This window comes from Culex quinquefasciatus, chromosome 3 (assembly GCF_015732765.1).
Source record: "Culex quinquefasciatus strain JHB chromosome 3, VPISU_Cqui_1.0_pri_paternal, whole genome shotgun sequence".
Taxonomy (NCBI): Eukaryota; Metazoa; Arthropoda; class Insecta; order Diptera; family Culicidae; genus Culex; species Culex quinquefasciatus.
The window spans coordinates 38591043-38613263 of NC_051863.1; the positions used below are offsets into that span (position 1 = coordinate 38591043).

A 22221-nucleotide genomic window follows, 5' to 3' on the forward strand; every position below is an offset into this window, starting at 1 on the left:
ACGGTTAACAAGTAGTACTGCTGTGAAAATCTACATATTGAGAACCCGAATCCGAATCACAAAATCGAAGGCTTTTATTTTCCCCGCTCGGCCTATTGACGTTGCATAAATCTCCCATTTCCATTCCAAACGCTAGCCGACCCATTATCTCGCCGCCCATTAACACCCCCTTAATCAGCCCAACATTTTAATCGATATTGCCTAAAGTGCGTAACTTGTTGGAAGTTGTTTGGAACACTGTTTTTTTTTCTTTCTTTTCTGCCCCATTCAATGAAAACACCTCCCCGGGGTCCTTTTCTTCTGTTTATTGCATCATTAGTTTTGTCGTGAAACTTTTCATTTTGTTGGGTGTGTTTGTTTTTTTTTCGCTATACGATCCGGTCCGCTTCCATTCCGTGGAATTTTTATATATTCGCTTTATGTTCGCTTCTTGTTCATTTTTTTTTTGTTTCGCTCACCGATAGTAGATATATAGGTAGATTGTAATGGTAGTTCTGTTTTGCTAACATTTGCATTTTTTTTTGGTAAGTTGCGTTCGTCATTTATGTTTATTTTTTTCCGTTCTGGTTGTGAATTTTGGTTTCTTTTAGTGAGATTTTAACATTTGAACTTAATAGGAATTGTGGATACGTTGGTACTTGATAACCTTTTTTATGAAAGAGCCAGTTCCGAGGTGCAACAGATCTGCAGGGTTTCGTGTTCGATTTGGGTTTAAACGTTCATCTTAATAGAGTGGATGCTATTTTTTTTCTTTTACATGCGCTGCAGTTCCGAAGTTGAAGACAAAAATATATCTATCGTTTCTTTTCACTCTCCTCTCGATTTTTATGTTTGGTTTTTTTTTTCGCGCAATCATTACAATCCGTTATTTTATGTGTACTATTTGTTAATATGTTTTTGTTGTTCTGTTTTATTCTTGCTCTCTAACACCAGGTACAGTTTGCGTTCCTTTTTTGTTCACTTGTTTTTAACGTGTAAGTGTGTATGTTTAATGTGCATTTACGGTTCCGTATGTGTGTGTGTGAGTGTTTATCTGGTTATTTTATCTTCAAATGGTGTGCTGTTGGTAATTGATAGAATTGCATTTTTACTCTTTTTTATTTCGTAATAGTTTAAAACTACAGCGTTACGTAAACATTTGATGGCTTGTTTGTTGTTTTTTTTTGTTTGCTCGTTAAATTGGTTGGTTATACTTTTGTTCTCGGCTAATTTTATTAGTCGTGCGTGCACGCACTCGTAAGATACAATAAGAGATACAACATCGATTGGTAAGCATGTTGGATATTATAATTTTGCTCTATTTTGTTGTTTAATTTACGTCGATCTTACGTTTGCTCTGTACTGTTAGCTCTTTGATAACATAGTTTCACTGCTGACGACGACTACTAACGACGATTACATTGTTTGCATGTTGTTCTGTAATTGAGTTTTATTTTACTTTTTGCTTGTTCGAACGATTTGTAAAGTGATACACGTGGATTCATATCAATAGAGGTTCAATAAATTTATCCCGAAATCATTCCGCTTGATTATCTCGATCTTGTACCAATTTGAAAGGCCTTACGTTTCATTCCATCATGACGTCATGTGTGTAGCAAGTGGATCTAAGATCCTCTACCGTGTTGCCAGAACTCAAGTGATTGTTGTTCAAAACCAAATGTCAGAGTGTACACGCGCAAAGTAAGCCCGGGGTTTTCAGTCTCAGACCACACTACTTTTCCCTTCTACTTTGCTGCGCAAATTCTGTGTTGACGTGTTTGAAACTGCCATTTTAGCTAGTGATTTCGAGTGCGCGCAGTGTTGCCAGTTTTGCTGGAGCAATTTGAAGTTGGTTCGATTTCTTGTTAGACTATTTTGTTTTTCCGCAAACCCGTTTTATGTATTTTTACACTCTTTCGAAGTACACTCTGCTGCCTTGGTTAACGCTGGCCTAAAGTCCGTTTTTCGATTGTTTTGGTTAAATTATGTCGGTGTGTGTGAAGTTGGTAGTTCCGCTTTTTTCTATGTATTCGTGTGGTCCGAAACTGCTCGTTCTGTATTTTTCGCTCCGATGTTTATGACGTTTAACTATTGTTTTTACTCGGTTCTGCGATATTTCGTAATGCAACGTGTTGTTATCCCTAGTTTAGCTTTCATCGTTTTCGAAAACATTCAGTCTCTTCTTTCGCGTTCATAAACTATTCCTAACGACATAATTCGGGAACTTGTGTAGGTGTGTGTGATGTTTGTGTAGGTTTATCAGCGATGGAATCATCTCAAAACTTCATTTTGAGAGCGTTCGACGTTTCACGCGTGAATGTATTAGTGAGATCTGCATTTCTCTTGAAATTCTCTCAAAAATCATTCAATGATCTTTCGTCGATATCCAACGCTGACGGCTGTCAAGCAGGTGTCAAGTGTTTACTATCTTTCGCATAAGATTAGAGGGGGGTCTCAGCTAGTTTTTTCGCTACAATCATCTTGCTGGTTTACGCGTTCTGCATGTATAAATAGATATATTAGCAACACTAACACATTTTACTATCTTTTTTTGCATTTTCTTGTTTTTTTTCTCGATCGACTACCGTTCAGTAAAATAGACTCTGTGTACATTCACCACTTTTTTTTTGTTTCTGGTTTTCTGTTTAAATAGACTTACATTATTTGCTAGATTTATCCCGTTTCTCGACAACATTCCGCGTGAATAACGATTTCACTTGTTATTGTACTTTCTTTTCCATCTGATTTTGTTTCTTGTGTTTTTTTTTAATGTTGGATTAGCTTTTCATATACGTTTTACATGCTTCATTACAAGTTATACAGTGAGAGGGTGTGTTGTGTGTGTGTATTTCGCTTTCCATAAAAGTTGCTCGCGTTTTCGACTATGCCGAATCATATATGTATTGTTTATTTCGCACGTTTTCCCTTAAAAACTACGCTCGCTTTGCGAATCGCTGAATCGTACCTGAAATCACGGATAGTAGTAGTAAAACGAAATCGGTTTTCTCTTCCCTTCTCTCTTCTCATATTGATCGGTGGAATAGGTTAGTGTAGTATCAAGATTTTGTTCCACTTTCGTTTGTCCTTTTATGCTCTCTCTCTCTCTCTTCTTCTTCTATCCGTCTAAAAAGATCCTTCGTTTTGCTTCGCTGCTAGGAAACTTTGGTAACTAGGTTAAATGAAAAACTGTGTCACCCTGTACTGGTTCTCGCCTTTCGTCGTTTTTTTTTCTCTCTCTTTATAAGATGTGATTAGGGACTTGGACTGTTTACAACTAGACGATGATAAATATTAGCTTAATTTCGATCCGTTTTCCGAAAGTCGTTACTCGCGATGCCTTAAACCCTACAGTCGTGTACCGTTTCCCTTAAGTAAGTTTCAGCGTTTTGTTTTTTTGTCGCTGATAAAATTCTAAGTTATTTTTTTCAGATTTTTTGCATTTTATGTCGGCCGGATTTGATCCGTCACTTTATTTGGTTTTCCAATCCCCGTTCGACGTGTTTTTTTTTTTCTTCAACTACACACTAGTAAAATATTTCACTTAAAAGTTCAACAGCTACGTTTTTGCGAGAAATGCATTTTTTTCCTATATAAAGTGACGCGAGTGCGCGGAAAGTGCGGACTAATGAGTGCAAATGATCATCCAAGAGTTATTTTCATAAATAATTCCGATTTCTTCTGAAGGAAGCATTAGACTGTGACAAAAACAAACAAATTCGCACTTTTCGTGTTTGACCGTTTGCCAAATTCGCAAACTTGTTTGCGACAAACTCGCAGGCAGGGCAAAATGTATGCAGGCAAACAAATAAGACAAAACGTCAAAAAGTGCGAGTTTGTTTGTTTGGCGTAGTCTATTACCACCTTAGGTGTCACTAGATTTGATTGTTTACATATTGTTTACAAACATTATCCTGTTAAGAAATGTGACAGCACATGAGGCTACGTTTGACTTTTTATTTGCGAATGTTTTAGTGAGATTGAATCTACTCCAGAAAAACTCGGAACTCAATCAATGAGCTCTCATTTTGCTCTATTTCGAATTTCTCTCTTAGTAAGTGCTTAGTGCAACCACTCAATAGTCCGCAGCTTCACGCACCGCCATTAACCTACAAAAATAGTCTAATAAAATTGTAACACACCCTGCGCTAACAAAAGCCGCTCTAATACCGAAACAAGTGTATAACATAAAAACTATCAACAGCCGGCTGTCCAGATACGTATTTCTCTCACCCCAACCAAACCAACCACCCTATTGCCACTTGCCGCAGTTGACGATCATGACGCTGCTCTGCGGCTTCCCGGCCGAGTCGCCGGCCTGGCTGATCTTCTCGACCAGCTCGAGTCCCTCCACGACGAACGCGAAGATCCCGGTGAAGCCGCGCATCTCGCGCAGGATGATCCGGAACTGGGACCCGACGAGGCCCATGTTGTCGTGGCGCTTCTGGCTGCGCCGCATCCCCACAGAGCCGCGGATCGCCAGGATCTTGGTGTCGTCCGGCATGAAGAAGCCCTCCTCGAACACGGACCGGCCGCCGCGCCCGTTGTTCAGCTCAAAGTCGCCCGTGATGATGCTCTCGTTCTCCCAGCACTGAAAGATGCTGCAGCCCTTGTAGCCGAAGCCGAGATCGCCGCTGGCGAGCGCGCCAAAGTTCTTGGCCATCTTGGGGGCGACGTCGTTGCGCACCTCGATCAGGACCCGCCCGAACGGTTGCCCGTTGATTTCGATGTTGAAGTAGTAGATCGGGTACACGTGCACGGACGGGTTGCACAGCAGCGAACCGACCGCGGCCTGTACCTGCTTCTGGACCTGCTGCTGGGCCGAGGAAGGAACGAGGGAAACCACGCTGGAAGAAGACGACGACAGCGGGTGGCCCGGCGGCGTCAACGGCTGGTGCTGGGAAGATCCGGAATGTTGATGCAGATGCTGCATGGCGCTTCCGTTGAGAATCTCGCTGAGATAGGCCGACCCGGAGCCGGACGTTCGCGCCGAGTTGGATCCGTCGGTTCGGCTGCCGGATTGGTGCAGGGGAGGCGCAATGATGATGGCCATATCGTTGAGTTGACTGGCGTAGCTTCCGGAGAGCTGCGGTGGTTGTGGCATTCCGGGTGGTCCTCCGAGTAGACCGCCGTGGTTCGGGGAGTGTGGAACCACGGCACTCGACTGCGAGTAGCTGAGACTGTGGTCCATATGCTGCTGATGATGGTGGTGTTGCTGCTGCTGTTGCTGGTGATGCTTTGTGGTCAGGATGTGCCGGGAGTACAGCTGCGAGATGCAGTAGTTGGCCAGTAGCAGGATCGAGTTGTGATGTCCGTTAATGGTGGCGCCACTGGCGGTCACTCCGAGACCTCCACCGATTGCACCGTTCCCGAACGAAATCGGATCGATCGTGTTCAGATTCGAGAGAGCCTGCTTGATCAGCTCAAAGTCAAACAAAACGCCGTAATGCTGGATCAGATCGTCCAGTTTGCACTGCAGGTACATCTCCTGGTACTTGGACTGAAGACGTTGCTTCTCGATATTCAAATTCGCGTACAGCTTGTACGCCTCTGCCGGCGATTGCTGCTCGAGCATGCTGAGAAACAGCTTTGCTTTGGTAAGATTACTTCGTATTTCGGCCACCTCGAACGTGGGCAGATGGTTGATCAGTTCCGTTTCGACCTGCGTCTTGAGCGCCGTGCACGCCTCCAGAATCTTGAGCAGAAAGTCACGCTGCTTAAACACAAAGTGCTGCAGCTCGGACAACGATTTCTGCATCAGCAGCAAGTCCGACGCAATATCCGACCGGATCTGGTCCCGCGCCTCGGCCTGCGTCTTCACCGTGTGATTACGGTGCTCCTCGGTGCTGGCACACGCCCGGCACAGCAGCACGTTACACTTGAGACACCACAGCGCGTTTGGCATCGCGTGCGTTAGACAGTTTTCGCCCTTACTTCGATACTTTCCCGAACCGATCGCTCCACCCGTATTACCACCGCCATTGCCACCCCCAATCCCGATACCATTCCCGTTCGCACTGCCATTGCTCGCCGCACTGGCGCTAACCGCACTTGTTACACTAGTCGTTACACTACTGACGACCACCGCCGCCGTACTGGCCGTCCCGTTCGTGCCACTCTTGTCGGGCGGTTTCTTCGTCCCGTTTCCACTCACACCGCCAACACTTCCCCCAACTGCCGCCGCCGCCGCCGCCGTTGACGGGGCCCCACTCGCGGCCGGACTGCCGCTGCTCGAGATCATGCTCAGGTTCTGCGACAGGTACAGGATCGCGTTGTGCGTCGGCAGGTTCTCCGGCTTCATGTCGGCCAGCCCGCTCAGCTCGGTGCGCTTCCAGCAGTGCACGCAGTACAGCTCGCTGCCCTTCATCAGCACCTGCTGGACGCACTTGAGGCAGAAGTAGTGCCGGCAGGAGAACAGCTTCGGCACCGCGTCCGTGTCGTTGAACGGCAGGTGGCAGCAGCTGCACAGGATCAGCTCCTCCAGCTCGGACGGCAGCGGCGTAAAGTCCATCGTCTGGAAAGGGGAAAATTAGTTAATTTGATTTCGTAACAGGGCTAAATTTTTTGATTAACAAAGTGCGAGTGCCGCACTGGCCTAATTCAATAAGTAATTGAGGTCGTCCCAAACATTTTTTTTGTGTTCGCTTCCGGCAACACCGTGATGGACACTAGATTTTTGTAAATCGATATTTTGCCCTATTTTTTTCTTTTGGATTAATCATTCATTATGTGTCAAGCAGAAATTGTGGGGCGAAAACTAACAAAATCTCCAAGTTGGCCATGAAGCTCTAAGCTTGACTTGAATTCAATTACAGTTTTTGAATGCTGCAAACAAACAAAAAGTGTTGACATAAACAAAAATAAAAAAAAACATTTGAGCTTTGAATTGTTCCCGTCAAGAGACAAAACTATTTAAAGCAAATTAGAATGCCCTTATACGAGTATTGATATAGGGACCAACCATTCCAAGAAATGGTTTGATCTTAACATCCGTATCGATTCGTATCCTGCCATCACACAAAAACAAGGAAAAAAATCAACAGCATCCCTTTTGAACACACACACACACACTTCGGCCCCACAAAAGCCGTAATAAAGCTAAATTTAGCCAAAATACCGCCTCAGATAAAAAAGAAGCAAAAAAACAACACACAAACTTGGACTCCCAGGCGGATCCTCCGAATTACGACGTTTTTCTTTGGCGCCACGTTTTATTCGCATTCGTATTTGTGTGCGGGTGAAATAGCACCCCAAGCCCCCCCCCCCCTTCTCCACCCGTCAAAATTACCACCACAAACAGCTGGAAAAAGGCAAATAAATTAATTAATTTTACGAGATGCTCCCCGCGTCCACTCTGATTCGAAGAGCGAATCTCTGTTTGCGATCGTTATTAATGTAATAAGACGCACACACACACCGACCCAATCCTTGGCAACAGGAGTCCGGCTCCGGAATCTGGGCAAAAAAGGATCCCAACCCAAAGGAGGGGAATCTCATTTTGCCGTTCGTTGGAGTGATACTACTCCACACTAAATCATTATGCTGGACAGGGCTAGAATGTGTATACGAAAGTAGAGCCACATGCCCCGAAGGCTCTTTGTGTGTCAAACGCTGCTTGAGGTCGAGAAGTTTCCTCGAGTCACTTGACCGTCTTTTTTTTTGGGCTGCCTTGGGCTTCCAAGGTAACGAGTTTACAAAGAAACTTGTTGACTTGCTGAGAAGAAGAGTGTGCGTTGCACGAGTGTGTCTCCGAGAAGCTGGACTCCGCACAACATGCTTGCTTGGTCATGTGCACGCGAAAATTGGTCCAAATTAAATAATGCTCAAATTAGCGCGCCGTGACGTGGGTGAGGTGCTCACGACAAGCGCAGAAAATCACAACGCGTCCCAAATTGGGAATCGTCATCATGCGGCAAAGCAGTGCGCTATCAGCACACGATATTGCCATTGGAATCCGGGTCTCTGGGCGACGGCAAAAATAAGGGTTAGCTTCGAAGGGGTGACACGTGGGCACCGGTCGAGAGATGTTTGCGCAACGTCAATTACAGTAATTATCTGGAATAGTGTGGGTAAAATTCTGTACTATTTATTTCTCAATTCTTTTTTTTTAATTGATTTCCATTAAATTCGACCAGACCGAAATAAAAACAATGCACGTAATTCTAATGAACAGTTTGTAAACGCTTTACCATGAATTAAAAAAAAAAAGTTAAAGTTTTTCCGTGAATATTTAATAAAATTATCCAAATTTAATAAAATTATCCAAATTTATTTATGCTCTCATTTGTTTATCCTTCCATTGTAAACATTGACCTTTCTCAAAGGTCAGTCGCGAATCTTAGCTTCTGGATTTTATGCAATTTATGGGATAATTGATTTTCAAGATATCCTCGATGTAAAATTAGTGGGACGGATCAAAACAAGAAACTTGTGGAAAACTTTGTGAACTTTTCAAAAATTAAATTTCATAGGTGAAAAGTAGTTGACAAAATATAAAAAAATTTTAAAACATTTTTTCAAGCAAAATTACACTTCAAAATAACTCTTACATGATAACTGGACATTATGTGAACATTTCACAATAGCTCATAATAGGGGAACAGCATCTAACTCCAGCGTGCCTCGAATGTTGGCAGGTCAGAACTTTGGCATTCAATTAAAGCTAATTAAAAGCTTTTTCAACTGAAATCGAGTGATAAATACACAGAAAAAAAAAATCATGGTAATATTACATCTGGGAAGGGGTACATCTTTTATGTCAGAAAAAAGGTGTAATTTTACATCTGGAAATGTGTAATTTTACCACTTTTCTGTTGTAATGTCATTTTTTCAGTCTAAATTGAGGTAAAATTATATCATAAAAGAGGTAATATTCAACCTTCCAAAATTAAAGCTTCCAAATTTACATTATTTTTTTCTGTGTAGCTCAATAAGAAGTGAGCAAGCAAGTTTCTATCAAAAGTTTTGCAAAATTAGTTGTTTAAATAGTGAAATTCAGCTAATTGGAAGGAGTTAGGATCGAGTGCTTAACCTGCCAAACATACGAAAATTTCCTCATAAATCTTACTTTACTTCAAAAAACCTTGACACAATACAAATTGAAAAAAGTAGGAACTTTTTTTCGAAGTACAGTATTTTTTTTGTTGGTCCAAAACATATCATATGTCAAAAAACCTCGCTCCATACAAAAAGATAAAACAAATTATGGTAAAAAACACATTTTTCGAAAATCAAATTTTCACACAGTAAAAAAATGTGTAAATTTGGAAGGTGTAATTTTGGAAGGTTAAATATTACCTCTTTTATGATTTAATGTTACATCAATTTAGACTGAAAAAGCGATATTACACCAGAATAGTGGTAAAAATTCAAATTTTCAGAGGTAAAATTACACATTATTTCTGACATAAAAGATGTACCCCTTCCCAGATGTAATATTACCATGATTTTTTTCTATGCACGATCCCTTATTACATTATCGCTTTTTTAACTTTTCATTTTGATTTCAAAATAAAAAATTACATTATTATAAAGCAGGGTAGCCACTTCGGAAAAAACCGGGAATTTGACTGACGAAAACACATCTTTTATGTCAGAAAAAATGTGTAATTTTACCTCTGAAAATGTGTAAGTTTACCACTATTTTGGTGTAATGTCACCTTTTCAGTCTAAATTGAGGTTAAATTACATCATAAAAGAGGTAAAATTCATCCTTCTAAAATTACACCTTCCAAATTTACATATTTTTTTGCTGTGAACCAGAAGAATATAAAAAGTTAAGTTAAAATTCGACAAACTTCGACAATTTTGGAAAATTAGGTTTGTCTCTGTGTAATAGACTCACGCTACTTGGCTTTTAATTTATTTTTGTTGAGTACTTGATTTTTTTTATCTCTTACGAACTTGTTTTTAAAATGTCTAATTAAATGTTGAGTGAATAAATGTGCACTTGTGCTGATTAGAATATTTGAAATTTCTTTTTTCTAACAAATACAGATTCTCTAGAATGAATCATCAAACTAAACACATCCTTATGTTATTGAAGTCTTGAACATTTTATGAATTCAACAAGCTTAATAAACAATCAAATTAGTTCATCATTTTTGTTTTCAAATGTTTTTCAATAATAACTTGAAAATGATTCTATAACATTAAACAATTTTGCTGTAAAACATTTTGATTACAAAATCTGTTTTTTTGTAAATGCTCTCTTTTAATTATTTAGAAAAAAAACTAAACACATACAAAACCTTGAAATAAAATTTATGTTGGTTTAATTGATGAAAAATCTGTGCGAAAAATTCTAATGTATTTAAAATTTATCAAATTTGGGTTTTTTTGTTTTCTTTTGAAATGTCAGAAATATTTAGTATTCAAGATATTTGAAATGGTTAATTATTCAACTTTCAACTTAAAAAAAGCATAAAAATCGCGTTGAAAACTGTAAATCGATGTCGAAAATTAAAACAATTTCTTTTTTAGGTATTTTAAGTGTTTTTGTTTAAAATTTATTGGAAATTTAAAATATTTCTAAGTTCAGCATCAACACTTCCCGTGCTCCTAATCCTTATTACTCTCCTGGTGAATAGTGCAGATGGGAGCGGCCGGCAATGGATAGCTTTCATGGTGGTACCTGTCATGTTATGGTAGAATTGGTTTAATTCCTAATCAATTTCTAAGCAACATTGGCTGGACAATTGTCACACATACATGACGAAAATCAGTCTGCAACCCGCTAAGATCACCATCTCCATGCGAATGCGAAAAATTATTGGAAATTTAAAAATATTTTTTAAATAAAATATGTTCCGAGTTCTACTGTCAATACCATTTATTTGCTACACACACAATCACATTGCGGTGGATTCAAGATGGAATCAAACATTGGGTTTTTCTTTTTTTCAAATGTGATTGATCTGAAAATCAATCAAACAAGTTTGACTTTGTTAAAGACTTTTTCGAAAAAAAATCTAAAGATAACATTTTCAGTAATTGAAAATATCCACAAACGTTTCTTTTTTTCTGCACAATTTGTGTTTCATGTGACAAAGCGAAAAAATACTGACATTTTTTCCTAGATTTCATCCCTTGAATGCAAACAATTGTGGCGAAGATATTAAATCGATAAAAAAAATAAAAAAAAATTCAAGGTACCGTATTTTTGTAGAACTTTTGTTTGAATAGCTGTCATAATTGTTGATTTGTGTTAACGACCTAATTATGAAAAATTACTCACAAAATTTCAGCCAACAAACAACACAAAAAACGCATTCGAGCCAATTTTGAAAAAAAAATCATCTTGAAATTTCAACGAGTTTTTTTTAATGGAATAATTGAAAAGCGTCTGAAGAAATTTTGTATTAAATTTTTTTATATGTGGTTGTTTTAAATCTTTTCTGGCCAAACTTAGAATTTAGATTTAACATTAAAATAAATTTCAATTTCCAGTGATAACCATTTCATACTTTGCAGTAATAATTTACATAATACTATAAAACAACCGGAGCTTTATTGATTTTGAGTTTAAAAAAATAAATAAAATAGAGATGAAAAATCCCAAGCTTTATGGAAACTGTGCATTTGGTATGAAGCCTTTATCGAAAACGGCTTTGTTTACAACCAGTAGGTAATTGCGATCTTTTGAAGCATTCTGAAAATGAAAACATTAAACAACATTTGGTCTCGAGAAAAAAATGGGAAGCTTAAAATCGAAATTTGTTATAAAGTTTTAATACACTTTCATTGTCACGCAAAGAAATGGCTGGCAAAAAATCAAATTTCAGTAATTTTGCTCTTTTCAAGAAGCATGATGTTCGTTTTTCAATTTGTGACAATGTGTAGAGCATGAGCGCGAAAAATGTAACTGTTAATCAGTATTTTTATTTGTGAGTGCTTTAAAAAACCTTCGTAGTTTCTGGAACAAATTACTACCTATCGAAAAGTTCTTATACAAACATTTGAAGAGCAAATTTGTGATCGTAAGGTTTTCACGTGTTTAAAACAAAGCTTAAGCTTTTTTTTCTCAAATTTACACCTGTTGCCTGCGGAACACTTTGAAAAAGTACCACGATGAGTTTCCAACATGGAATAATTTCAGCAATGTTTTTTCACCATATGGTATTCACCACTACTTCATTTATCTTGATTCGGACCTATCCATCAATCCGGATTCCGATTAGTCGTGCATACCAGGTTCCATCACAGCTTGATCGCTGTTTTGTGCAAATTGATTCCGCTATGCTAGCCCCAAATTTGTCACACACTAGGCTGGACAGCTGGATTTTCCCTCCCTGCATGAGAGGCCCCCTCTTCCGTGACGAAACAGTGACGGAAGTTCGACCATCATCGGGGTGGCAGCAGCATAAAAACAGAAACGGAAAGCGAGAGTGAGTGCACACGCACACACCAATTGCTCCATGTACACAACCCATACACACGCTTGTTATTATGCTGCACAGTTTGAGGTACACCCCCTCTTCCAGGCAGCTGGAGAACGGGCGGGAGTGGCCCTGCTCCGCTCCGTTCTCCCGGGGGGTGAAGGTCAAAGCGAACACTCGCGTCGAAATCGAAATTGAAATCTCATTTGGTGTGCTCTGCGAGGCAGACTTTAAACAAACCTGATTTATAGCGAGAAAATCTTTGGTCAACAAACGAACACACACACACACTCGCAGCTTTCCGGAGCGCTGGCAGCGAATTTCCCGGAGGATAAACAAAAACCTTTCGGTTTGAAGAGAGAGATTTTTCGCCCCGTTAACTTTTCCTATTTCGTCGCAGCTTATCGATTGACACCGGAGCGAACTCTGCCTGTTTTATGGCTCACTTGGCGAACATTTGCGCGACGCGTAACGACCGCGAATAATGGGCAACTTGGCACTTCCAGGACAACCAGGCCTGCGACGACGACGACGACCAGCCACGAGTGACGCACACATAATCTGTTGATCTTCCGCTATCGACGGCTTCACGGAGCTCGAGAGTTCCACCCACAGGCTTGGTGCGGGGGGGTGGTACATAACACGCAATCCCCCCCCACCACCGCAATCGATTCCCGGGAGTTAGAGGCTGGTGTCAACAGGCTCCTCGAGTGAGAGCGAAAGTAAAAACTTACGCGCGCGGACCAACTCCAAGGGGCTTGGTGGATGCTGCGGCGAGGATGGCTTTATGCAACAGTTTCTTTGTTTTCCATTTCTCGAGGAAAATATAAAAAAACCCCCCGCGGCGTCAAATTCACGTCAAGGCCAAAATCTTCGAGGCGAGGCCACCACGAGACACTCTGGTCACGGTTAAAAATAACGCCCGCTTTTGGATAAACACACTCTTCGGACGGCACGTACACCTGCGAATCGACCGCGTCTATTTTAACGCGCCTCGCGCGCGCGTTTGCAGCAATCTTTCAAACCTCTCGACGGCTACGGCGCTGCTGCTGCTCCGAAGGCAGGACTCTTGCTGGTCGGCGGAGAAAAAATCGAACGTAATGTCACGAAATACGCGCGCGCTCACGAAAAGCTCACTCACGAAACTCACTAGCGCACGCTGTGGTATTGGTCCGCACACACACCAGTGAGTGAGGAGTGCTGGACCAAGTGACCGTGACCTTGTGAACTGTGCGACCACCACCAGCTTCCACTTTACATCACTCGGAGTCGCTCGCAAGAAGCGCCCAGCGAGAGAGAGAGAGAGAGATCGAATCATCACGCGGTGTGGGAAGAAAAACATCTGCGCTGGGTGGAATTGTGGAATGTAGGCGCAATTTACATTGCCTTCAGATTCAGGAAACGTCGGGAAATCAGGTCTGGCGGCGAAGGAAGAGAATTTTCCAGCAACTTTGCGTATACTATGTGGGTACCCGAGGATAGGAGTAAAGTAAAAACGATAGAGGCAGAGTGCGTTGAACGTGGGTGTGTTTGTGAGGGTGAAGCGCACGAAGTTTTCAGCTTTTCCGATTAATAATCAATACTATTATCAGCTGCTGGAAGTGATAGCCAGAGAAGTTCGATCAACTATCGCTAGTACAAACATATGAACACGATCTAATAGAGACGATATGAAATATCGTTGGTCCTGATTACTGCATCTTTAATTTCATTTTCATATATCTTCAAATGAAATAAATTTTGCAATACGTTATGAAATTTCAGGTAATGCCAAACGCATATTTGTTAACAAACTTCCTGCTTCTTTTTCCCGGTCTGAAGGTCGTACTGGCTAAGCGGCAGTCCTCTCCGTGTGTACTGGGTTTGAATCTCCTTGGCAAGACATTTTTTGTTCGTGTAGAAAACTTTAAATTTAGCACTAAATATTACAATAACTGGCTTTCAACTTTTTAAACAAAATGTATCACAAATTGCTTAATTCATCGTAAAAGTTATCCTACACATCTTCTAGGGGAGATGGGGGTAAGACGGCCACCCTAAGGGAGAAGTCTCATAAAATTTATATAACAGATTATTTTGATCTCAAATTACTTATATATTTTTCTACTAGTAGTCCATTATAGACATGACATAAATTAGTTGATCTAAAAACCAATTTTCAATACTGTACAGCAATTTAAAAAAAAATAATTGAAATCGTATATATACGAAACACGCGGGGTAAGACAGCCACCCATGTGGGGTAAGACGGTCAGTGCTATAAATTAACTTAATAACTTTGCTAAATCCAGCCAAACACCTACATGGTTGGTTGAACAGACTACTCTGAACATCAAAACTATTTTGGTTGAAAAAAATCAAGTTTCAAATGTGAAGAAAAATGCTGTTTAAAAAATTTCATATTTTGGTTCAGTGAATTTCATATTATTGCGACCACATTTTATGAAAAACTGTGAATTTTTACTACAAAACAAACACAATTTGATGCAAAATAATTAGTTTGGGTATTTTGATTAGAATAAGTAAATCAAAATTATGTAAACAATATTGAATTGACGATTTTATGAAAAGTTTGATAGGATTTCATACTATTCAATGAGTTTTGCTATATCACAGTAAAGAATGTTGTCGAAACGGTAGTTAGCAGCATTTTGATTGAAAATGGATAGTTTTATTGAAAATGCTTTTCCTTTATCTACAAATATGTCTTAATAGTCAAAAACCGTCAAAAATATAACCTATATTAAATAAAATTTACAAATTACGGGTGGCCGTCTTACCCCCCGAGGGCGGTGGCCGTCTTGCCCCCAAATAAAATATTTTTTTAAACTTTTCCGAGGGACATAATCTAGGGAAAACTTCAATTTATCATGAAAAAATATTTGAAGACAGGAAAAAATATTGTTTCCGAACAAAAATGCCTAACTTGTAATTCATGAAAATTACATCCAGTTTCAAGTTCAAAAATTATTTGTTCATTTTGAGCTATTTTTATACTATTTCAAACAATACGTTTGACAAAGGTGACTCCATATGCATTATTTAGCATGAGGAACAGTATTGCTAAACATTTTAGTAATATTCATTAGTATACTTATTAAAACAGGTGGGTGGCCGTCTTACCCCGCCTGGCCGTCTTACCCCCAGCTCCCCTACCCTACATATCTCATCTGTGTACAATCAAAGGATTCAAAAAACAAGCATTTATGAAAATACGTTAGTGATGATAAATGTCTTAAAATGCAAAAAATGACAACAATGCAAAATAAAACATTCGATCTTTTCGAAAAAAATATTTTGAAAAAAAATAAATTAAGACTAACATTTTAAAAGGGCCATACATTGAATATTTCGCCCTTTTAAATTGCTAGTCTTGATTTATTTTTTTTTTCAAAATATGTTTTGTGAAAAGATCGGAAAATTTCACGAATGTTTCATATTTGCGGGGATATCGGCATTAGAAAATGGTGGGTTGTTTGGGTGAGACTTAGAAAACTTAAATTTTTATGTTTCTTTTTCTTTAAGCCGATATATCTCAGCAATCAGAGGTCCAATTCGATTTTTTCCAAAAATCGCTTTTTAAAAAAAAATCATATCTTGGCGGCAAATTTTTTGACCATACTTCTCTATAGCTTAAAAGTTGCGGGTTTTTGTCCCCTAAAACATATCAAAAAATTTCGAAAATCAAAAAAACAAGGTTTTTTGGGAAATTAAGTATCTGTGAATAAAAAAGTTGATAAAAGAATTCGCAATTTTTTTATTCCGTGTTAGGTACACGGAATCAATAGTCCTCAACAATACCTACACCCAAAGGAAAAATATATATCAAAATCTGCAACAGTGGATTTGCTGCAGAAAATGTTACATTTTCTAACAGTTTTTGCAGCAAGCTCATAGCTCATTTTTGCCCGCGTGCAAGCATGTCAGCGATCTGCATTTCTCACCAACACATATAATGCTGGCGCGTCCCCGAGCAACACTCCAGAGAGAAGATTATGTTGCTGCTCTGTCCCTCACTATTCATTAAGCGTCTATAGGGGGATGGCGTCGCTATTTTTAGACCACGTTTTCCACTTTTTCTCATCGAAACTGACTACTTTATCGTCTTCATTTTGCTGGGCGAGATAGGATGCCTTCTATTTTTAGACGATGACTCAGCACTTTTCCACTCTTGCACTAAAAAAAACCAGGTGGCAGCACGATGTAACGCCATGTCCCTATGGCGTGTCGGACCAATAACCAAGAAGTTGATGGTTCAATCCTCGTTCAGTTTAGATTTTTTTTCTCCAATACAAGCAATCAGCCGTCGGTAATGTCGATAATTGTCGGTAACGGGCAAAAATTTCATACCCCTATATCGCAAAAAAAAATGCATGAGGACAGATTTCATGCAGATTCTGATATACTTTCATGCCGCCATGCATCACAATCATGCGACTGCAAGTTGGGAGTACAACTTTGCCCAAGACACCAAATTGATCTGAAAATTCACTCAAAAGTTACAGCTTTTTGAATATTTACGTACACAGCAAAAAATCCGATGGCAAAATCGCATGCAAAAGCATTCACACTTTATAATACACGTTGCATGTACAAGTTTTGTAACAACAAAAAAAAAGTTGCAACCGGCGGGATTCAAACCCAGCACCAATAGTTCGGACTGACGCCTCAGCCCGCTCGGCCATCTGACCGATGAGGAATGGAGAGGATAAACGCATATATGAGCTTGACATTTCGGACAAGTAGGTTTCCCATAGGGACGTGGCGTTACATCGTGCTGCCACCTGGTTTTTTTAAGCGCAAGAGTGGAAAAGTGCTGAGTCATCGTCTAAAAATAGACGGCGTCCTATCTCGCCCAGCAAAATGAAGTCGATAAAGTAGTCGGTTTCGATGGAGAAAAAGTGGAAAACGTGGTCTAAAAATAGCGACGCCATCCCCGTATACTGATGGGCTACATATTTCAACTGCCCAAAACATCCAGTACTTTGTTCTAGAAATCAGAAGGAAATTATTTTTTTCGCGAAAAATTAACAAGTAGCCAGAGCTGAAAATGTCAGGGGTCCTGACTCGAAAATCGGTGACGCTGACTCGAATTTTTGAGATCCATTCACTAAACCGCAAAACCGTGACATAAACAAACCCGACTCAGTCGTGAGTGCCCTAGCTCACTGAGCAGCTGCAATGCGAGGCAGTAGTCGACCAACGCTCATTCGACGTTGCACGCACACACATAAAGAAACAAGTTTTTACACAAAAAGTTGGTATTTATGCGTGGAAATGTAATTTTGAATATAAGTTATGGTTGTTTTAAGTGTTTTGCACAGTCTAGAACCATTCAATTTTTTAAAAATAGTCAAAATAGTGTTTAGAGAGGATTTTACGAGTCAGTCATACGACACGAATTGAGTGAGTGTAGCTCATTTTTTCACGTCTCTCATTCTCCAGCAGCCGACCGGCACGAGTCAGGCGGCAGTGGTTGAACGGACACAGTAGGCTTACAGTCAGATGCTAGCAGTGAACTGACATTTTGGTTTGCTTCATGTGTACGCTGGGTTGGAAACATTTTGCAGGCCTGCAAGTAGCCTTATGCGTGGGACAAACTTGTCTAGCGTAATTCTCAGCTTGTTGTTTTTTGCATATGGGACATTTATGCGATCATGGGCAGTTTAAGATCATACATATCTGTCCTTTTTTGTTTTAGAATTGTTTTTTGCAAAAATGCAAGTGTATACAACTTATTTTCGTGAGAAATTTTTAATAAAATATTTTGTTGAATTTTTGGGCCTGTGCTCTGTGTGAAATCTCATGAAATATTCAATTTTCCCTGAGGTTTTGATTGAATTTAATGTTAAAAGAAACTTTAATAAAATGGATTAAGCTAGTTAAATACAGTCTAGACCCGTTAAGTGGGCGAAAACTAGAGATAAAAATTGGTACCTCTACTCTATTTTAATTTAATAGACAGCCTTTATTATTCCAAGCGTGAATCATACCGTATCATACCGTATTGAAGTTTCCTTCTCCGAGACTCAAAATCACTCTCTTCAAAATCACACCCGCTTGAATTGGGCCCCAATCAAGCAGCGCCCAAATTGCGGTCACCCCCGTTTTCGTTTTCGTGTGCTTCCTTAAGTGGACACATCCTGCAATCACTGCTCTTATCACGAATCTCAACCCCGCAGGCGACTCATACATAATCCATTGAACTTCGACCTGAAAACCTGTAAACATCATTCGGAGTCGTCGTGGTCGTCCTCCGAGGGTGGAGACGCACGATCCTTGGTTGTTGCGGTACTACGCATTTGCTGAAAAAAAAACACAACAATTACCATTCACGCCGGTCACACTTGCTTGATGGTTCAACGTCCTACGGTGGCTAGCCTCGAGGCCCTCCTTCGTGCTCCGGAAATTGTCCGCGCCGCTTTCTTTTGCTCTACCTCTCGACTTTTTACGTAATATCACAGGAAAAAAAAGTTATTAACACACTTCTTTTGTTGTTTGTTGTCAGTTGTAGTAGTTTCAGGACGACGACAACGATGGTTTGAATTTCGACTCGGCTATCGCGGCTTCAAATCGAATATTCATGGTTGTTGTGTATTTACACGTTTCTGTTCAGTTTTGGGCGCAAGGGCCAATCGATAGACGACGACGACGACGACGATTTTGGTGTGGACGCACGGAATTAACTAGATTTCGGGGACGCCGAAACAGGACGAACGGTTCACGCGTGACACGCGCTCTACACACTAAGATTTACGTGCTTTTGTGGTTTCACTTTAGTGCGTTGAGCTGTGGGAGTCGTCGGGTGTTGATGACCTGTTACGATGTAGAAAGGACGAACGCACAGACGACTCGTTACTGATAAGGACTTGGACGCCGATGACGAAGCAGGAGAAGCTTTCGAGCTTTCACTATCGAGTTTCGAGACACGATGACGAGATATATTTACTATTCGAAGCGGTTCGCTGACGATTCGTAAACATCGACGAATTCGTAGATAACTTACACGCTGGGCTTTTATCGCAACGGTTGTGTGTATTTATTGTATTGTTTCGGCTAATTGGGGACCTCTACGCAGTGGTTTTCGCGTATTGATTATCGATTACTTGGCGGCTTCGCCCAGCTTTTTTTCCCTCCCCATACAAACTCACACTCTCTCGTTTTGTTTGTTTTTTTTTTCTTGTTGTGTTTTCCACGCGCGCCTGTCTGTGTGTGTGGTGGTGCTGGTTCCAAAATCTACGCATCAACCAAAAAGCTCCTCCCAACCTTGACGACCTGGCTGCCTTCCTCAACCACGTTACCGGGATGTGCTACCCGAAGATGATGGTCCTGCTGGAATCGGCACCTTTTCTCACCACTTTTTGCGATGTTACAGCACTCGTTACTGCTTGTCCAGAGCCGAACTTTGCTCGACGGCCATTTTAGCTCGTCATCTTTTTTTTCGTTCGTTCGTTCGATCCGGCCGTACAAAGTTCCGCGAATGCTCCGTCAGCCAAAGATTATCTCCCCAGCCTGTACAGCAGCAGGCAGCAATACTTTCGGCGCCTATTACATCTGTTTATCGCGTTATTGAACGCACTATCCCCTGAGGCCATCGTCACTCTGCTGTCGTCATGTCCTGCCCCACTTCCGGAAAAACTCCGTGCTGGAACTACCGGAGAACAATATGGAATCGCCGCGTTTACAACCTTTTTCGCGAAACCGAGATTCCGCCGCTATTACGTTGTACAAATTCGAGTGCTGTGGGTCGCCGCGCGGTGATGATATAATAATAACAACGTTACGAACGCAACAAAAAAAAACTTGGTGAGATTTTCGCTTTCAATTTTTCCGCAGTTTTGCCTCTATAGTCCGGTCGGCTCACGCGATTCTCTGTATCTGAGCAGCACGGTGACGGGCGCCGCGCGTCGGAGCTCCGTCACACGACCGGCGGCCAAGATGAACTCTCGCTCTCTCGCGCGCACCGTGAACTTGAGCGAGACGTGAGTGTGAGTGCTCGCCCCCCGTTGACCCGTCTTCCGGCTGGAGAGTTTCGGACGCCCCCCAAAACGAATCCTCTTCATCGCACAATAGCGCCATACGTGATGTGAGTCCATCATCATAATGATGTTTTGAAAATGGTCTAGAATAAACAATAGTGTAATCAAGGCACTCATAATATTACCAGACAAGACAGTGAGCAAGAGAGTGACGCTCATTTTTTAGGTAGCTCAAACTTCCTCCCGTTTTTTTAGCAATGCGAATATCGCTGAACTGCCCGTTTTAAAAGAAACGGTATAATCAAAACCAAATAGGGAATTTCATTCTTATGGAAAATTGCCTTGCCAAAGATTTGGCGACTAAATCGTGTTTTTCTCAGAATACTTGATTTGTCTTAATAGCAAAATTTTCAATTATGAGCATTGAATTATTGCGCGATAAAATCATTTTTGCAATTCCGTCGTAAAACTACTTACCGTAATCTGGGGCGAATCGGGACTTCAGTCTGAATAGGGACAGCAGTTTTTAGAGCACTTCAAGCTTTAAAATTTGGAAATGGATGTTCACATATTGTTGGTCTGAGTCTGTTCTGACCGAAACCAACCAGAAAAATCAAAATATTGTGCTCCAACATGGTTAAAACTGCTGTCCCAATTCGCCCCATGTGTCCCAATTGACCCCAGTTTACGGTACTTTTCCTGTCATTCTTGAACGACGAAATAGCCTACTTTTCTGTACCAAAAATAACAGAATCGAATAGCAACACTTTTCAAAATAAATGCTGAAAAGTTCTACTTTTCAGCACTCAAATGGGTGCTGAAAAGTTGAACTTTTCAGCACTTGTTTCGAAAAGTAACACTTTTCAACATTTTTTGATTTAAACGATTTATTGACAACATACATGAAAATTTGACATAAAATTTCACTCAGTGTGTGTTTTTTGGAATTGCAAAAAATGTTGTATGGAACTCGCTGCAAAACTTGATTTTTTCAGCACTCTTCGTATTTATCCAACTCGGTGAACCTCGTTGGATAAATGTACGACTCGTGCTGAAAAAATCCTCTTTTTGCAACTTGTTGCATAAACTACTATTTTCTCCTTCGCTTCAACTGACAGGAGGTTACAGCCGCCGAACTACCGCGGTGTAAAAGCAGCAAATTGAACTGAAATTCAGTGTAGATTTGGCTGTCAACGTGGTTTGTTTTGATTATTTTGCAAAAAGTCAGCTGAAAACTCATGGCAATCTTTGGCAACTGCCAAAAAAAAAATGTTCTGCGGCTGCCATGCGGCCATTCTTCTTCGGTCGTATCAACGCGCGTGAACTCTAATTATTGACGTCCGCGATAATACTAATGTTTGTAGAGAAATTTAACACCTTCCAAACAAGGGTTCGGATTTTCGGTTCAAAGATCAGAAATCACTTACTCATCTCCTCATGTTTCAATGATTACAAAAAATATCAGGAAATACAGTCCAGACTCGATTATCCAAAGGCCTCGGAATAATGGCACTTCGGATAGTCAAAACACCGTTCTAATAATTGTCAAAATTTCAAATAACATATTCTACGAGTCAACATTAACTAAAATAACTTATCATCATTATTTGAAAATTCGTGTGCACCAACATAAATATTTACTTTGATAAAAATATGCAATAGGCCTAAAATTAGCAGTAAAATCAGTATTCTAAACCGAACTATTTAACCTACTATGTACCGCGTCTCGACCATCAACATCAGCTGAGAGAGCTCCAAACAGTTCTCACAAAACAAAACTCGCACACCACCCTCGTCACCCACAAACACAGTTTGCGCTCTCACCTTCACCTTGCTCTTCAATAAAAATGAAAAACAAAAACTTGAGAAGCACAAAAAAAAAGTCACCA

The 22221-nt window shown here is 40.5% G+C and overlaps 2 protein-coding genes across 5 annotated transcripts in view; one reads left to right on the forward strand and one right to left on the reverse strand.

Moving 5' to 3' along the window:
* Positions 1-22221, forward strand: part of LOC6039388 (nuclear protein localization protein 4 homolog) — a 48117-nt gene that overhangs the window by 9423 nt on the left and 16473 nt on the right. The window lies entirely within an intron of this gene.
* On the reverse strand, positions 358-20244 carry LOC6039387. 3 transcript variants are annotated; one of them, XM_038265916.1, is made up of 2 exons: positions 18683-20244; positions 358-6490 (listed from the first exon to the last, which is right to left on the reverse strand). In XM_038265916.1, the coding sequence occupies exons 1-2, from the start codon at positions 18683-18685 to the stop codon at positions 4229-4231; spliced, it is 2265 nt and encodes a 754-aa protein (XP_038121844.1). In that variant the 5' UTR covers positions 18686-20244; the 3' UTR covers positions 358-4228. The 3 variants fall into 3 exon arrangements, with proteins under 3 accessions (XP_038121844.1, XP_038121846.1, XP_038121847.1); XM_038265918.1 differs by lacking the exon at positions 18683-20244 and adding an exon at positions 13088-13434; XM_038265919.1 differs by lacking the exon at positions 18683-20244 and adding an exon at positions 12594-13056.